The 16398-nt window shown below is 38.7% G+C and overlaps 1 protein-coding gene across 4 annotated transcripts in view; it reads right to left on the reverse strand.

Annotated features, from left to right (window-relative positions):
• The window catches only part of CTNND2 (catenin delta 2), a 696862-nt gene that overhangs the window by 561978 nt on the left and 118486 nt on the right, over positions 1 to 16398 (reverse strand). For all 4 annotated transcript variants that reach the window (XM_074826001.1, XM_074825966.1, XM_074825976.1 and 1 more), the window contains exon 2: positions 3055 to 3188. In XM_074826001.1, coding sequence (XP_074682102.1) covers positions 3055 to 3188 — 134 coding nt within the window. The remainder of the gene's footprint in view (positions 1 to 3054; positions 3189 to 16398) is intronic.

Consider the following 16398-nt stretch of genomic DNA (forward strand, 5'->3'; position numbering starts at 1 on the left):
TACTGCCTGACATCTCAAAATTTCTTAGACATATGGTGGATGATTCTGACTTCCTCTCTAGCAATGCCTGCCGACCTTAAGAAAGTTAGCAGCAAAGGGAAAAACATGGATTCTTATTCTTTATCCATCACTTCTTCTCAATTGTATCTCAGAAGTCTGAAACCCATAAATGATTCAGTATGCTTGTCCAGAGGTAAAACACAAATGAAATGGTTTATACATTAAATCAAGGAGTTCAGGATTTGAATTTCCTAAAATCAGCCTAACTCCTCAGCAACAAAATACGGGCTTCAATTTCTATTTTGACAGAAATCTTCACCTTGAAACACATGTGGCTACACCTTCTGATCCAGTCATGACCAGCATGAATGCCACTTTCCATTGGACATATCAAGCACAATTTTTTAGACCCAGTAAACCTGTTCCTCAAAATAGGAAACAATAGTGATATGTATTCTTCAAACTAAGCACAGCAAAACTTCAGATTTTCTGAATAAATTTAAGAAGAGCAAATAAATATAACATCTATGACTACTTCTCTGTGCTTTCTTTCCATGTGTCCTGCCCTCTTCAAAGCCTGCAAACACCTATTACAGTCATCAATACCATAAATCCTGCAGTTTACTCTGTTGCAGTCACTCAAAGACACTGTTCTAGTTATTTCATGAGAAGTAACACATGAAGTTGCCACAAGTGTTCCAAGAGAATTAAAAAAAGGAAACTTCAAAAAGTTAAACATCACCACAGATAAAGAAAACTTAACATACTTGCTTCATCAAAACATACCTTCATTATGAACTCAACCATCTTTTTCTTTATTAGCAGTACTTCTGAATAATTGTCTGTGTTTGTATTTCTAAAACCCTAGGTATATTTTCAGCTACAGTCAAAGGGCACAAAGCAAAATCACATACCAGGCAGTAAAGTAATTCATTCCTTCTTCTAAAAAGCAGAGGGATACCCATCTGAACAATCAGTTAGAAACTTACTTAATTTACTCCCCTAATGCAGAATCAGTGTAATGCATTTCATCTGCCTGAAGCATGGGATGTTGTCCTTACCTAAAATTCTTCCAACAGAATGTTAAATAATGTAAGCCTGTCAAAACACACAACATTGTGGGAAACAGAAAAAGCCCAAAAGCGGTTTTGGTTTTTTTGGTTTGTTGTTTTGGGGTGGTTTTTTTTTTTCCTTTCAAATCTTTACTAGAAAATAAAAAAAGAATATTGGAGTTACATGGCTTTCCCAGTAGTGAGTGTGGCTGAACATAAATGTGTGCCATTAAACCATATACTCTGAGAAATGCATTCAGATCCAAAAAATAAAATCAGTCTCATTTTGAGCTTAGTACAGTCTTCCAGCTTCAAGACAGGTCTGACCAGAGATGACCTGTCAAGAAAGTTTAATTAACAGAACACCTGTGATGTTTTGGTACCCTGTACCACAATAATCCAAGAGATTATTTTGTTAGCCAGCAGTACCTTCAGTTGGCTGGCTAGGCTGTTCTTGGTGATGTGGGAGTGAAGAACTCCTTTATTACAGGGTCCTCTTGCTGTGGTTCACAGGAATCAGAAATAACTTTACTAGTATTTTACCACTTGAAATCCTTTTCTTCTAGTGGATTCAGCACCAATTCCCTCGAGTACTCAATACACTGATTTATGAGGGTGGGAGGTTCAGTTGCAAAATACATGACCAGGTATAAACTAGCAATATCATCATAAAACCCAACAACAGAGAAAAACTTCTCACTATTCAATACTGTGTTTCACATTCTAGCAGGCAAGATGCAGAGTATCTTCTACTGATATAACTTCCCTGCACATTTTTTCAACATCAAAGAGTAAAAAGCTAAGGCGGGTATTTTTCTTCAAAATTATACAGTAACAAAGGCTGAAACACTGGTACATGCCCAAGTAATGCTATTGTCCTGGAAAAGAACACGCATATAAACATCTAAACCATGGGCAATTCCAATACATCAACATGCCATAAATCTTAAAGACAAAACTCCACATTACAACCTTTCTTTCTCGCACTCCTCTTTTCACAGCCAGAAAACATGACGAAGCTTTAACACCCAAAACAGAAAACTGGTACATATCAAAAAGAAAAAATGAAGACCAAAGTCACAAAGTTTATAAAAACCCAATGACTCAACAGCTATTACCCCAACAGTGTTACATATCACAAGCTGAATTCATACATTAATTTTACTAAAGCAGCAGTGAATGTCTTAGGCAGGGAAAGATTACTATAACTGGAGAACCAATTTAGACACCTTCAGCAAGGAGAAAGCTGACTAAAAGCTGCTATCTTTTAATGTCTCTCTTTGGGATACCTGTTGCTGCTGTTGAGCCAAATGAGGTAGCAATGGAAACCAGGCGTTTTCATGAACTGAAATGTTAACCATCTCCTGATGTGCAAAGAGGCACTAAGCAAAATATCAGACACTCAGCCCACAAAAATTTCCATTAAAATGTCCAAACCTGTCCTATCAGAATCAAGCAGAGAATCCCACTAAAGAGCTTTCTTTCAAAAATTTCTAATACTTTTGGTTTAATCATTTAAGGGTGAAAGCCTCTGTCTCTACTCAATTTTGCGCTAAAATAATCTCACATCAAGTTTTATGCAAAAAAATAAAACACATGTAGATGTTAAATTTTAAAATCCTAGGATTCTTAGAAATCCTTTTAATTAAAAGGTCTAGGATAACACATCTTCTCCACAATCTCTTATTTGTCTACAGCTCTTATATGCTATGCCTATATGCTGTAATTCTACACGCAGACTGCCAACAAGGAGAGATGTCTGAAAACCACCATTAACAGTAAAGAATGAAAGTGGAGAATAAAACGAACAATTCAATTAAATTATAATAATGTCACTGTAGGACAGCACACGGAAGTATATTAAGACATGAAGAAATATTTAACATTCTTTGCAATATGCATTTGTGAATGAAATTATTTAGATACCACCTATGAAACTTTTGTTAAAAAAACATTAACTCATATTACTGTTTTCTAGCCTGTGGACGCAGCACTTGCATACCTGTTCTTTAACTGAAGCTAGAATGGCAGAGGTTGTCTCAGTTTCAGAGCCATCGCCATTGGATGTGTTCAATACAGGACTAAGGGAACTTGTCTTGTCAGAAGACGAGGGCTGGTCTGGAACAGGCATAGTTTCTGCAGTTTATGGAAGAAGAAAACAATGATTTTGTTATTAGAAACCTGATACATATCAGAAATTGTATGCATATAAGACTAATAACACTAAGGAAAAAAATTGTAGAACATGCTTTGGTTTTGCAATATAGAATATATCACGTATTTAAAACTAAAACTAGTTCTAAATTAATTATAAAACAAAATATTAAATGATTTCCCAGTCTTACTCCAAAATATTTATCACAGTACATCTGGAGAGGATTCAAATCATTTACAGCTGTGATTTTTGTATACTATTCCAGTGGCAGCATCCAACATGAAATTACAATATCATGAAAACAATGAATCACAAAATGCTTTGCACAGAAAACCAACAAATGATACAGGAGAGAAATATAAAACATCTAGTGTTGACTTTCTAACGTGCATGATTATTTAATATGTAGTATATTTTAAGCCTAGGTAACTAACTTTGCCCTTCTTCTAGTCTAGAAGGTGATTTTGACAACATTTTATCAGAGTATTTTTGAGAAAAACAGCACACCAGTTGTAAGTCATTTTTGAGACCCGTTACAAAAAAAAAAGATTCTTAGCACTTGAAAGAATTTCTAGTACTTTTTTTTAGAGAGCAAAATGGTGGTGGTGACTGTGGAAAGATTTATCTTTCTGAAGGCTAAACTACAGTGTAGCATCTCCGTTTAAATGTCACTGTAGGCAATGTCACTCTGCAGGCAAGCTGTGTCACATTCCAGAAGTAAAGGAGCAGAGAGGCAGCTTGCACGGTTATGCACAGGCAAGTTAGGATAAGATCATGTTCATATGGGAGCTGGCCAGAATTATTCTGTGGAAGAGAACTGGCCCACAGGCTGCCAGCTGGCCAGGCCTCCTGAGGAGCAGTGGGGGATATTCAGAGGGATGTCATCAGGGGGGTCATACATGCACGGACTCGCCATTCACATCAATGCCGAAACTCCTGCCTTGGCTCCATGCTGCTTTTCAAAGCCCATGTTTTTATAAAATACAACTTTTTCTGGAAGAAATAAGAAGTCTGAAAAGCATGGGAAAAGGGTAGTTGGTAAAAGTAAATATAAAATTCAATACCCAGAGCAAGCATCCCCACTATAGTTTGCCACGGAAATTAGGGCTCTAAAAGAAGGGGAGGTGACATCCTATAAGGCTTTGGCTCTGAAGCCACAGTGCTGCCCAAGAACACTCATTCAACCCAACTGGGTAGCTTTTTCCAAAAGCTTCCTGAAGCTCAGGACACTGGCATAAATACGTAAGACAAAAACATGCAAATACAGATTATTCATTAAAGAGTCAGTTATTTCTCATAAGAGTAATCTCCCTAAATCTCAGGCTAGATTAGTTTATATATTGAAGCATGAGATTATTTATCAGTTTAATTAAAGAAGCTAAATATTTTCACACGTCTCACTTTTTGTAAGCAAATCACCGAAAGTGGTAAATACTCAGTCTTTGGCTCTGGTAATGTCCTTGCTCCAGATACATACACTACTTGAAATTAATCTTTAAAAACTCAGATTATATATACCCGTCTTCCTCTATCACAAGTATACTGTACAAACCTTTTATAAGGTTCCAATACATCAACCTAAATGGACTTTGAATTACATTTTCTCATTTTGTGCAACAAAGGAACCGTCTTCTATTATAACAAGTTACCTAGTTTGTGGCATGCAATTAAAGTTGCTACTCTCTTAAAAATACCACAGAAAAGACATGTACTCACATACACGCTTATTCTGTCACTTTCAAACAATCTAATTATTTTCTTTTTTACTAAATTATTAATTGCAGCATTATAATAGAAAGCAAAGTGATTTTCTTTTTGAAAAATACAAATGGTCAGACAGTTCATTTTGTAGAGCTATATTTGCGGAAAACCTTAGAGTGCAACACTCCTTGCTATCAACTCCATACCCTGTAAAGTCCAGCTGAAAATTGTGCAGAGGAATGAGAGAGACCACAGGATTCAGGAACATGAGTACGAACACGTGAGGCAGTCCCACCACCCATGCAGACACCCTCCCTGGGCAGTGGGAAGCCATGCGTCCCGCCCGGGGCAGCTCACCAGGGAGACACGTGGAACTACAACAGCAAGAGGCACAAAGAACTGCCTCCCCAAGACTGCACTGGGGTGGGAAGAAACATCACAGCTGTCAAAAAGGTGTCTGCAAAATAGTTTCAGACACATTGGGCGAGAGTAGCTCTCCTACTGCAGGATCATCTTCTCTGCAGTTGCAAAGAAGCTTCCTGGAAAAAGCCCCTTTATGTGCCTAGCTCGTCCTCATGCTCCTCCAGGGCTGCCTAACCCCCAGCAGGGAGACTGCTGAATTGGCTGTTTCATAAACACTAGGCCCGAGGACGTAAAACCCAGCAAACTAAACCAGACTAGGAGTCAAGAACTCCTTGGTCCTGCTCCCACCTCTGCAAGTAATTGTCATATGAGGTTCACTTAGATTCTGCTCTTCAGGTGACAAGTTAAGAGGACTTACCTGCTCCATCCAGCCTCAGCTCCCTACCACAGCACACAGTTACTAGGCCTGACTGGGAAGACACAAATACCACCTGGAAGGACACTGGCTGCAGTCAAGGAGCCCCTCATTTCAATACGGCACCCTTCCGTATCAGGTAAAATTGGCAGGGTTTCAGTAAGGGTGCATGTTTGGGGTGGGGTTGCTGCAGGACTGACCTGTGTTGGATGACCTCACCCATCACCTCACCAAAGGGACAACGTCTAACATGTAGCAAGGGGATGAGACACCAGGATGTGCCAACATGTCTTCTCTGAATGTTCATTTAATTGGCTGTCTTATTTATTTCTCAATACCAAAATCAGCAATTTAAAGCTTATGTTAATTGGTAATATATCCAATTAAGTGAAATTCCCTGACTCAAGTTTCTCAGATTTTGGCCTGTGATGCTCTCTAAGAGCCAATCCAAACGAGGCCCACTGCAGCATGGTCGTTTTCTGTTGCTGTTAGGTTTTCAGGAAGATGGGGGGAAATGAGCCTGCCTGAGTTGCTGGAAAAAATTATCTGCTACAATAAAAAAGGTTGCTCTAGCACAAACACTCCAAAATATTTAAACTGCACTTGAGAGAGACAGCAAGGTCGCACAGTCAATGGGGAAGCCGCTCTCTGACCAAAAAGATGCTACTGATAAGACCACACCAGTTTCTGTGTGTTCAAAACAATTACATCCATGCGATACAGGCAGCAACTGCCTGCTGCTATCCTGAACTTGTTCTGGGACTCTATTCAACTTCAGTAAATTTTAATTTTTAGGCTGTAAAATTATTTTTTGCAATACTTATTTTTGCAAATACTTTGTTTCCACCAAAGAACACTTCAAAAACTGCTTTAGTAATCTATAATTTTGCAAGTATCAGTTTACAAGGGAAAAAATAATCTGATTACACAACCAACTGCTGCAATAAACTGTACTTGCTTCAAATAGGCTCAAAATCTGGACAGAACAGTAGCTAATATTCTATAACCACTGCATGTTTCCAGGATTTTGTTTATTTTTTTTAAATACAGATCTTAAAAGAGGAAAAAAAAAGTTGTAAAAAAAGCACACTGTGCGTCCTCTTCATCTAGAACCAGAGAAATCACAAGAAATGTCTCTGACGTTAAAAGTAATGTTTTGTGCACCTATTAAAATATTTCTTCTGCACAGAGAATATAATTTCTAGCATCTATTTCACTAGTTCAGTTTATCACTACAGTTGTTAGAGAGGGAAAGGTTGCAGGCAACTGCACTTAGTAAACTAGTATCACTGAATTTACAGCACAATGTTATCCAGCTGAGCTGTTAACATATATTTCAACGTTTTCTCATTACACAAATTCATATGAGAAATACCATATGGAAAGGAAACACAGAATGAGTTTTCAGAAAATAAGGCTGACATGGGCCTCCAAGCCCCTAGAGCACTACCAAATCTCTAGAGAAGGCAGATTTTTTTCCTATTCTGGATATTTAATACACATAACCAGTCCTTCACAGCTTCCCTCGCTGCAGCTTCCCTTGGCTGCCTCCCTCTGTTGAGGGCTCCACTGGCCTTACGCTTGCTTTAGTCTTTAACATTATACATATTTAAGCTTAGTGTTTCCTGTACTATCCAGCATGGACACAAAAAAACAATTTAAAAAAGCATTATCCCACATGATGATGACCATTGTATCTTTCCTTCTGCTCTGGCTTCTCTTCTCTAGAAAAGCTACCCCAAATCTTGTCATTTTTCCTCATAAAGTAAGCTGGCTGATAGCCTTTTAACACACATTTCTGGAAGCTCAGCACTAAAAACAAAAGGAAAATTAGAGCAAGTATGAGAAGAAAAATAAAAATTAAGCAGTTTAACAGAGTACACCATAGCTGAGTAACTGAAACACAAAAGTAAATTGGCTGCATTTCATTTCCACAACAGCAACAGAACTTCCTATCAGTGTCACAAAAATACAAATGAGATTCTGTAAGTCAGAGCATATACATGCTCCTGAGAGAATCAAATTAAAATCTTAGATGATCATAGATAGATGAACAGGGAAAATACTACTAGCCTTTTGGGAACATACTGGGAAGTCAGACATAAATTATTCATGGATTCCCGTACTCCACAGCACTGGCAAAATTCAATCTGGAGTTTGACCTCTTTTTTTTTTAATTGGTTGTCTTTCTAAGAGCATCTAAAAACTTTACCTCACTTTAATGAAAAGAAAACCAACCCGTAAATCCAAACAAAACCATCTTTTCCCCATACCACACACAGGTGCCCAGGTGCTGGCAGCAGGGGCAGCCCCTGTGCTGAGCAGCCGGGATGACACATGACACTTTTGTCATGTAACTAGTTATCAAAAACTTAAAATCGACCTGAGTACTACTGGAAGCATTACTCCTAAGATAAACTGGACAGAGAGGGTCCGTGGGCTGGTTCTTGAGTCAAAAGATAAGTAAAAAACAAGCTATTTCTGAGACAGTTAAACCCCATTTCTCTCTGAACTCAAGCTATGGCTCTTGCAGTTCAAATACAGGTATTTGTACCTCCTCTTGTTAAGTCACCATCTTGACGGAAAGGCACACATTTCCACTCCAGCACAAAAGGTACCCTGTATTAATACTTACAAAAGCCCCAAAACTATCACTATGAAAAATTCACAGAATTCCAATGAAAAAGTTGTTTCTAAACAAACATTTTTGTGATGCCTGGAACCTTAACATAATAAGGTCATAAGTCTCAGAGAGACTGACCATCACTAAAAACAAGACTAATTTTCATTTTTTCAGCTAAGGAGTTAAAAAACAACATCAAAAAACAATAAAAAGGATAGATTATTGCAAGACAGTCTTTTTCAAACAGCTGAAATACAACAAATTCAGAGTAACTGCAAGTCATTCGAAGCATTCAAATGACTTGCTGATTTTCAGTTAAATTATATCTGTGATATCTGGTTATAAAACTTAAGGGGAAAAGGAAGAAAAGGGAACAGGAGGAGGACCTCTTTTTTTAAAGCTACCTTAGAATCACAGAATATCTCAAGTTGGAACGGACCCATAAGGATCATGGAGACCAACTCCCTGCTCCTCGCAGGATCACCTAAAACTAAAGCATATGACTAAGAGCGTCATCCACACACTCCTTAAGTTCTGACAGGCTTGGTGACCTGACCACTTCCTTCCCTGGGGAGCCTGTTCCACTGACTGACCAACTTCTCAGTGAAGAACCTTTTCCTAATGTCCAGTCTGAACTTTCCCTGACACAACTTCATACCATTTCCTCGTGTGCTATCTCTGGTCACCAGAGAGAGGAGACCAGTACCTCCTCCTCCGCTGTCCCCCTTGAGGAAGTTGTGGACTGTAATGAGGTCACCCCTCAGCCTCCTCTTTTCCAAGCTGAACAAACCAAGTGACCTCAGCTGCTCCTCATAAGTCTTGCACACACGGACACACACACACACTGAAAAAATAAGAGGTTTCGCTAACTTTTAAAAGTGCTTACTCAAACTAAGCATTCAATGTAAGTTTTTTACTTGTTTTTATATTTCTCTTGAATTTCTTTTGAACATCACTTTTTCCAGTGAGCTCTTGGGACTCTTCTGGGGACATGGCACTTGGGCTGGTAGCCCTTTCTTGGTCCCACAAAATTCTATTCAAACATAAATGAATGATGAGGTGGTTTACATATGTAATTCCTTTCTTACAGATGCATCATGGACATTTTAGCAACATGTAAAAAAAAAAAAAGAATAATAATTTTTATGACTAGATCCCACAAATGGCTAGCGATGGTAGCAACATGGCATTTAGAACTGGGAAAAAAAGACTGCAAGACCACATTCCTTCTGTGACCCTTGAGATGGCAGTGGATGCAGGATGGGAGACACCTTTCCTTGCAGCAGGATTTCACGCTTTCTCTGAGGTAATGCAACCAGCTTAGCTAGTTCCAAGGTCAAATTGCAAAAGTCTGTTCAGGCTGAACTCAGGCACAGAGGTACATACACAATACACAGAGGTACATTCTATGCCATAGATAAATCCTTAGGTGAAACAAAATATTTACACGATTTATAAATGCTCATAAAAAAGGCAATGTCAGATGCTGTGGTTTAATTCTGCACATACACTTTTATATGGATTATAATCATACGGGGCAGGGATTTACTAAGTAGGGAAGTAATGAGGTATAGCCATGAAGACGTCACTGGTAAAAGCACTTTGGAGGCATAGTTCACCAATGACATGTTGCCACTCTTCCTCAGATGGGGTGGCTGCATCTCCCTTTCAATGATCTTACCCTCCTCTACATCAGAAATACTATACTTCATTTACTGCATCCATGCAGAACACTGAAAAAAACCTAGTACTGAAAAAGCAGCAGCATCAACTGTAAACTGCTCACTCCATTCCTTTTCCAGCTTACACTGCATTGTTTTAATCGGTTCTTTTATAAACTATGCTTAATAAAAAAAAAAAGGCAGACTTTCATTTTTCAATATTAGATTGATATTCCTTTAAAAGTCACTTTGATAATGCTGTTTACACAGTCTAATGTTACATCACTCTTTCATGGATAGAAAGTGTAGAAGGGTTAAAAAAACCAAACCAAACAAACAAAAAAAAAAGCTAAACAGCTCCACAGTGTCTGGAAACCTACAGTAAGGCCAAGTTATTCACTACACTGGCAACTGCATCAAATCAGTAGAATCAGAAAATCCAAATATGTTTCTTTAATAAAAAGATACTGTGGTAAGGAGTATGTACTCCCCAGTGGGTTTTCCCTGTACAATGAACCATTAATCAGTGAGAGCATTCGTTATGAAAGTGTAAGTCATGCTGTCTTACTGCACAGCAATCAGATTTGTCTTGTTACTGAGCTAATCTGGAGAACCATGATTGACACTGAATTAGCCTTGGATAAGAACCAATCACTTAAAATAATCCAATATGCAATTATGCACCTAGAAATATTTTCTACTTCCTTTCCCCTACCTTAGATATGCTGTATAGAGATTACAGTATGACTACAATTTAATAATATGCATTTCTATTGTTCCTATTAAAGTTGTTCTTACTTTGCTATTGTTTCAAAATTATGGGAATTACTGTAAAATGAAAATACTTTAATACTTTTTTTTTTAACCTAAAACTGCATGTTTATGACTACATTTAAATTTACTGTTTATGATTTCAGTAACTCATATCAAGATTTCAGAAGGAAGGACTAATGCTGATCCTGGTTTTAGCTGTTTTTAATTAAAAAATAAATGCATAAAATACTCCAATTTTCTTCGCTGTAATAATTGCATGAATGCCTTAGGGAACCTCTCTTTCTCCCTGCGTATATGAACAACAGTTGTTTTTTGAAAGCCTACAGTTGTGAACAGCTCCAACACACTAGCTTCTAACAACTGCGGTAAGCAACAGGTTTGGCGTTGTATCAATGAACATGAAAACCACCAGCTTTCATGCTGTTCACTGAGTCATTCTGATAAGCTAAAAATTCAGAGGGTGTAAGTTAGGAGCCAAAACAATATAGAATGCAATAGCTCTGGCCATTCTTATAAATTATTACCTATATCACAGGACACATTTGGTGCATATATGGAGGGAAAAAATATCCAAGATTATTTTCATTATTACATAATTGTAAAGCCAATTCAAACATTATCACATACATATGACTGTTAAGACTAACAAAGATGTTTACAGTAGGTTTTTGGAATAAAATCCCAACTGGAAGAAATAGAAATTGGCACTGCTTGAGAATTTGGACATGCAAGGAATCATCTTCAGCAAAAATGCGGCCTATTGTATTCCTTCAGTAATGTCAAACTATGGATGTGATTGAACGCTGAGACAGCACTGGCTCTAGGCAGCAGGATACGTATCTACTAATGTTGCATTAGACTTTTCTGCAATGAAGCTGAATCTTTCGGCTGTGCAACAGTGAAACAGGGTAGGAGCTCTGTAAGATGGGCCTCACCTTCTCCTGCACACACAACCATTGAAATTGTAGATTTCCTTTACTGTCCTATCTTTGCTGACAGTTTAATACCATTTGTGGCTCGGTAAGTATTCTTAAAAAATAGGTTGATAACCTCTTGAGTCAATGGGAAGATAAAAAAATCTGCCAGACCTTGCCAAATACCTCAAAGAGGAAAATGTCTTCTGACTGCTTAAGTAGTTATCACAACATCCTGAAACATGTATCTCCAGTGATGAAATTACTATATGGGAAAACAGATTAATTAAAGCAGACATGATATCTTAAAGATCTTTGCAAAAGCTTAAGCTCAATTAGGGATCAAGGATATGAGGGATCAAGTCAACACTCTTCTCATTCTAGTTAACCCATCACAGGGGCTTTCCAAAGAGCAAGGGCTCTCTGTTTTCTTTCTGGGATTGTTCTTTGTCTGTAGACCCATCCTGTTCCCTATTCACTAAGACAGGCAAGCTTGTCTCCTGTCTTCCTTTGTGACTTCCACTATTGCATTCTCAGTTATTTCAGTCATACAATTTAGGTATTTCAGGCCTCTAAGTGGATGAAAAAGAATCCTCTGGTTTTAAATTTTAGGCAAAGTTGAGGTTCAGGTTCAGTAAACTATAAAATTTCCTTTTTTCTCCTGCTCTTTGCAGAAGTGTGGTAGAAAATATAAAATATGCCATCTGTCACGGTAAAGTATGAAGACAACCATATTCTAAAACCTAACTGAAGAGAAGCTATATTGGCAAACTTCCCCCAACACTTTCCTTGACTTATCCTACCCTAAAGTTCTACCAATATATATGTAATACCTAAAATGGAAACCAAAATTGTTGGCATATACGCAGCCAGTATATATGAAATTTTCTATTCCCTTCTCTTCCACAGATGCCTGACTCAAAAAGGCATTTCCTGAAACAGTCCAAAGATTACAGCTCAACAGGAAAAAAGTTTCTTCCCCAGGGACTCTACTTCTCCCCTGAGTCTGATTAAAACATCTCTATTTTCCTCCAAAGAGGAAGCAAAATGAAGGATCTTATGCACACAGTAGCCAGTACGAGGTCTTTGCAGACTGCATCAAATATTTTCCTACCACTGTCTACATTAGCCCATGTCAGAACACTAGAAGCCATATGAAACCTTAAGTCTTGCCTACAGCTTGTCATCTGCAACGCTTCCAAACTTTTTAGTTCAATACAATCCTGTTAAGTACTGTTTTTCTCAAGTAATATGTCATAAACTAAGGCAGTTTTGCTTTTTTCTATAATATATAAAATTGCAAGTACTTTGAATTACTATACAGCCTTCCTCCTTAAAATCAAACAAAAAAATTTCTAAAACATTCCCCATGATTTTAGCAGGGTAACTCGGAAGAAGTGCTTATGAGAGAAAAGCTACAGCATTTGGCCCAAAGCACTTTGAAACAAAGGCAAGAGAAAGATGGCCCAATTGTACATCCCTTGCTTTTTTTCTCTCAAAGTTGTGTCAGCACCACTGCAGGGTGCACGAAGATTTAAAGATCAGACCCAAATCACAACGACAGTGCTGTGTCAGTTAACTGCTCCCAGCCCCCTTCTCTGTCAGTACATTATAGCAACTAAGTAAGTGATTAATGAGGACAGATAAACCCCATGCTGGCTTGAAACATGTTCCTACTTCATTGTTACAGAAAGCACCTATCTAATCTGTAAGAATTCGTACTAACCAGCTAGCACGCACCATCTGAGAACTGAGCAACCTCCTAAAATTCTTATGAAAATATTTCACAGTTGGAGTCAGCAACATGATCACAAAGAGAAACCAGCATAAAAATTCATACTCCTGTCAATGTTTTAGAGATGTCAGCATGAAGATTTATGATAACTGATTTCAGTTTTGGTGAAAAGTCTATTCATGAATCAAGCAAAATTGTTCCATTCATGGAATCCAGTAAGAGAATATTGTTTAGCCATGTTACCAAGGGAACAGGAGTTCTTATTTCAGTGACAATGCCAATACCTTCAAGCATACAGAGCAAAATGCAGATCTACAAACAAAAACCAGCAATGCTCCTACAGTGAATTCTTAATATCTTGTATGACCTAGATACCATAGGAGTAGGTGACACTAACATAATATGGGGTGTTCCTTTGTATTTTTTTTTTCATTCATTGGTCATTCATTGACTGGGAGTGACTTGAAAATTTAAGTGACATCATGTTCTGGGTCTGGCTGGGATGGAGTTAATTTTCTTTACAGGAGCTAAAACAGTGGCGCTGTGGCTTAGATTTGTGATCCAGTGTTTCAGCTACTGCTGAACAGTGTTTGCACAGCATCAAGGCCTTCCCTGTCTCTCACTCTGCCCCTCAGCAAGGTTGGGAGGAGACACAGCTGGGACAGGTGACCCCAACTGACCACAGGAATACTCCATACCATATGACATCATGCTCAGCAATAAAACTGGGGGGCAGTTTCTCCAAAGTAGCTACTGCTTGGGGATGCGCTGGTGGTGAGTGAGTCCTTTTGCATAACTTGTTACCTTTTTTTTCCTTTCTTTTTCTTTCACTTATTAAATTGTCTTTATCTTGACTCACTAGAGTTTTTCTCCTCACATTTGCCTGTCCAACTCTCTCCCGCATCCTGCTACAAGGGGGTTAACAAGCAAGTCGGTGGGGGCTTAGCTGCTAGCCAGGGTTGACCCACTACACACCATGACTAAGTAATTCTCCCTCCAACACCACCAACCATAAGAGAAAAAAAAAGTTTGTAATGCAAGAGATGGGGTCAATGGCAGCAACACCAGAAGACACATGTTCATTACAAAGAACAGAAATAGCGAGGCAAAAGCACAGCCCTTTGCGTCTGAGGCAAGCAATCCACTAAGGTTCTGTGAAAAAATAGACTGTTTATTACTACTACTTTAAATTTAAATTGCAGGCTGATTCATGCTGACTACTCTTAATGTTTCCCATGGCTCTGAACCTGAAGTAGGATAGACAGTTCTGGTACTGGTGTAATCTCAGGACTAATCTACTTCCTCACTAATTCCTACAGTTAAGGAGCTTACTTATATATATCATACTGAATTGCACAGATCCTCTTTGCCTCACGTCTCACTCTTTTATTAGAGCCAGACAGCAGAATGCATACTTTCAAGCCCCATACAACACTGTGTAATGTACCTCCAGACTAACCTTCAGAGACACAACCAATGCCTAGCAGTTAGAGCTACACTAGGGAACCAAGACAGCAGTCACTCTGGGACTCTTTTCAGGGTTGTATCCCTTAAACGGAGAGCTGGTAGAAGACCACAAAGTCTCCTCACTTGTTCACGCCTAAGTAGAGACCTGCTGGGGTAAGCATGTCTTCTCTTTTAAATGGCTGGATCCACCTCCCCCAGCCCGAGATGAGCATGACAAGGAAACTTTTCCGTCTCATTTTCCTGAAGAACTGAGGTGTGTCTGCAGACAGAGTGACTGCCATGCTTTTCTCTCTCTCCGCATACATTATCCTGTTAGTGTAATATTGGCAGAGTACTGAGCAGTACTCCTAATGGGAATTGTGGCTGCTTGTCTCCTCATTCCTTTTGATATGGGCATATATATAATACAGCCCAAGCCCCACAAAAGTACCAGATCCCTCATTAGATTCCTGTGAGGTAAAATGAGCTCAGAATCCATCATTTTATAGGTGAAGTTGGGATGTTGTGTTCTCCTTCTCCATAAGTGCATCATTTTACATTTACCCACATGAATTTTCATCATCCATTACTTACTTTTTTTAGCTTCATAAACTCTTTACAATATTTTGAGACACGAAGGCATCCCCACAAAGAATGTTATATTATGGGAAGCTCCCTGAACATACTTCATGGCCACAAAGATGAGAAATATCCCTAAGTTTTTCTTCACTCTCTGTAGCAGTTAGCATGAGCTATGTCTAGACAGAACTGCTGTTAGCATAAGCCTGTAAATGTTAATCAACTCTTTACTGTGGCAAAAGCAGATGAAATAGTCACCTGTCCTGACAAACAGAATAGTTTTTGTGTGCTGAACAAATAGCTACTATGCAAACATGTCCAGAAGTATCTGTAACAAGCAGACTGTGAGCAGCAACCGCAAATCAGAAAAGATCGCCATCTGAAAGGACTAACCACCAACATGGTATTCCCTTCCCAATCCTGTAACTAAGGGTACTTAATACTGTGGGAAAACAGAGTACAAAAGACAGAGACCGCATTACCCTGCACCAGAATTTGGAACCATCTCACCAACAGTCAAGAGGACCTGAGAGCACCAGAAAGTACCCAGGGGACCCCAAGACCCCACACCAGGACTGCATACAGCCCAGCTGGATACACTGTGCTGACCCACCTGACTTCTCTCCCGGACTTCACTCTCTCCCCCATGGAAAAGGGAAGTTGTGTGAGGAACCACTGCACTAACCTGCCCAGCTTTTCTCCTGGACCAAGTCATCTCTCCCATGGAACAGCAAAACCATTTAATTCTTAAAACTGCATACAGGTGTGATGAAAGTTGTTTTGGTATCCAAATCCATTTAGCTTCCATACTGTCATTTGGTCTTAAATGGCAACAATCTCTAACTGTCCCTATTCACTACTGGCCCTACAGACTTGTTGCCAAGCTTCTTGCTCCAGATATTTAAAAGTTTTCATTAACATTTTATGCTTTTTCTTGTTTCTTAAGCTTTTTCTGATCTCCTTATTATGTTTTTACATTT

Source organism: Strix aluco, chromosome 1 (assembly GCF_031877795.1).
Source record: "Strix aluco isolate bStrAlu1 chromosome 1, bStrAlu1.hap1, whole genome shotgun sequence".
NCBI lineage: Eukaryota > Metazoa > Chordata > Aves > Strigiformes > Strigidae > Strix > Strix aluco.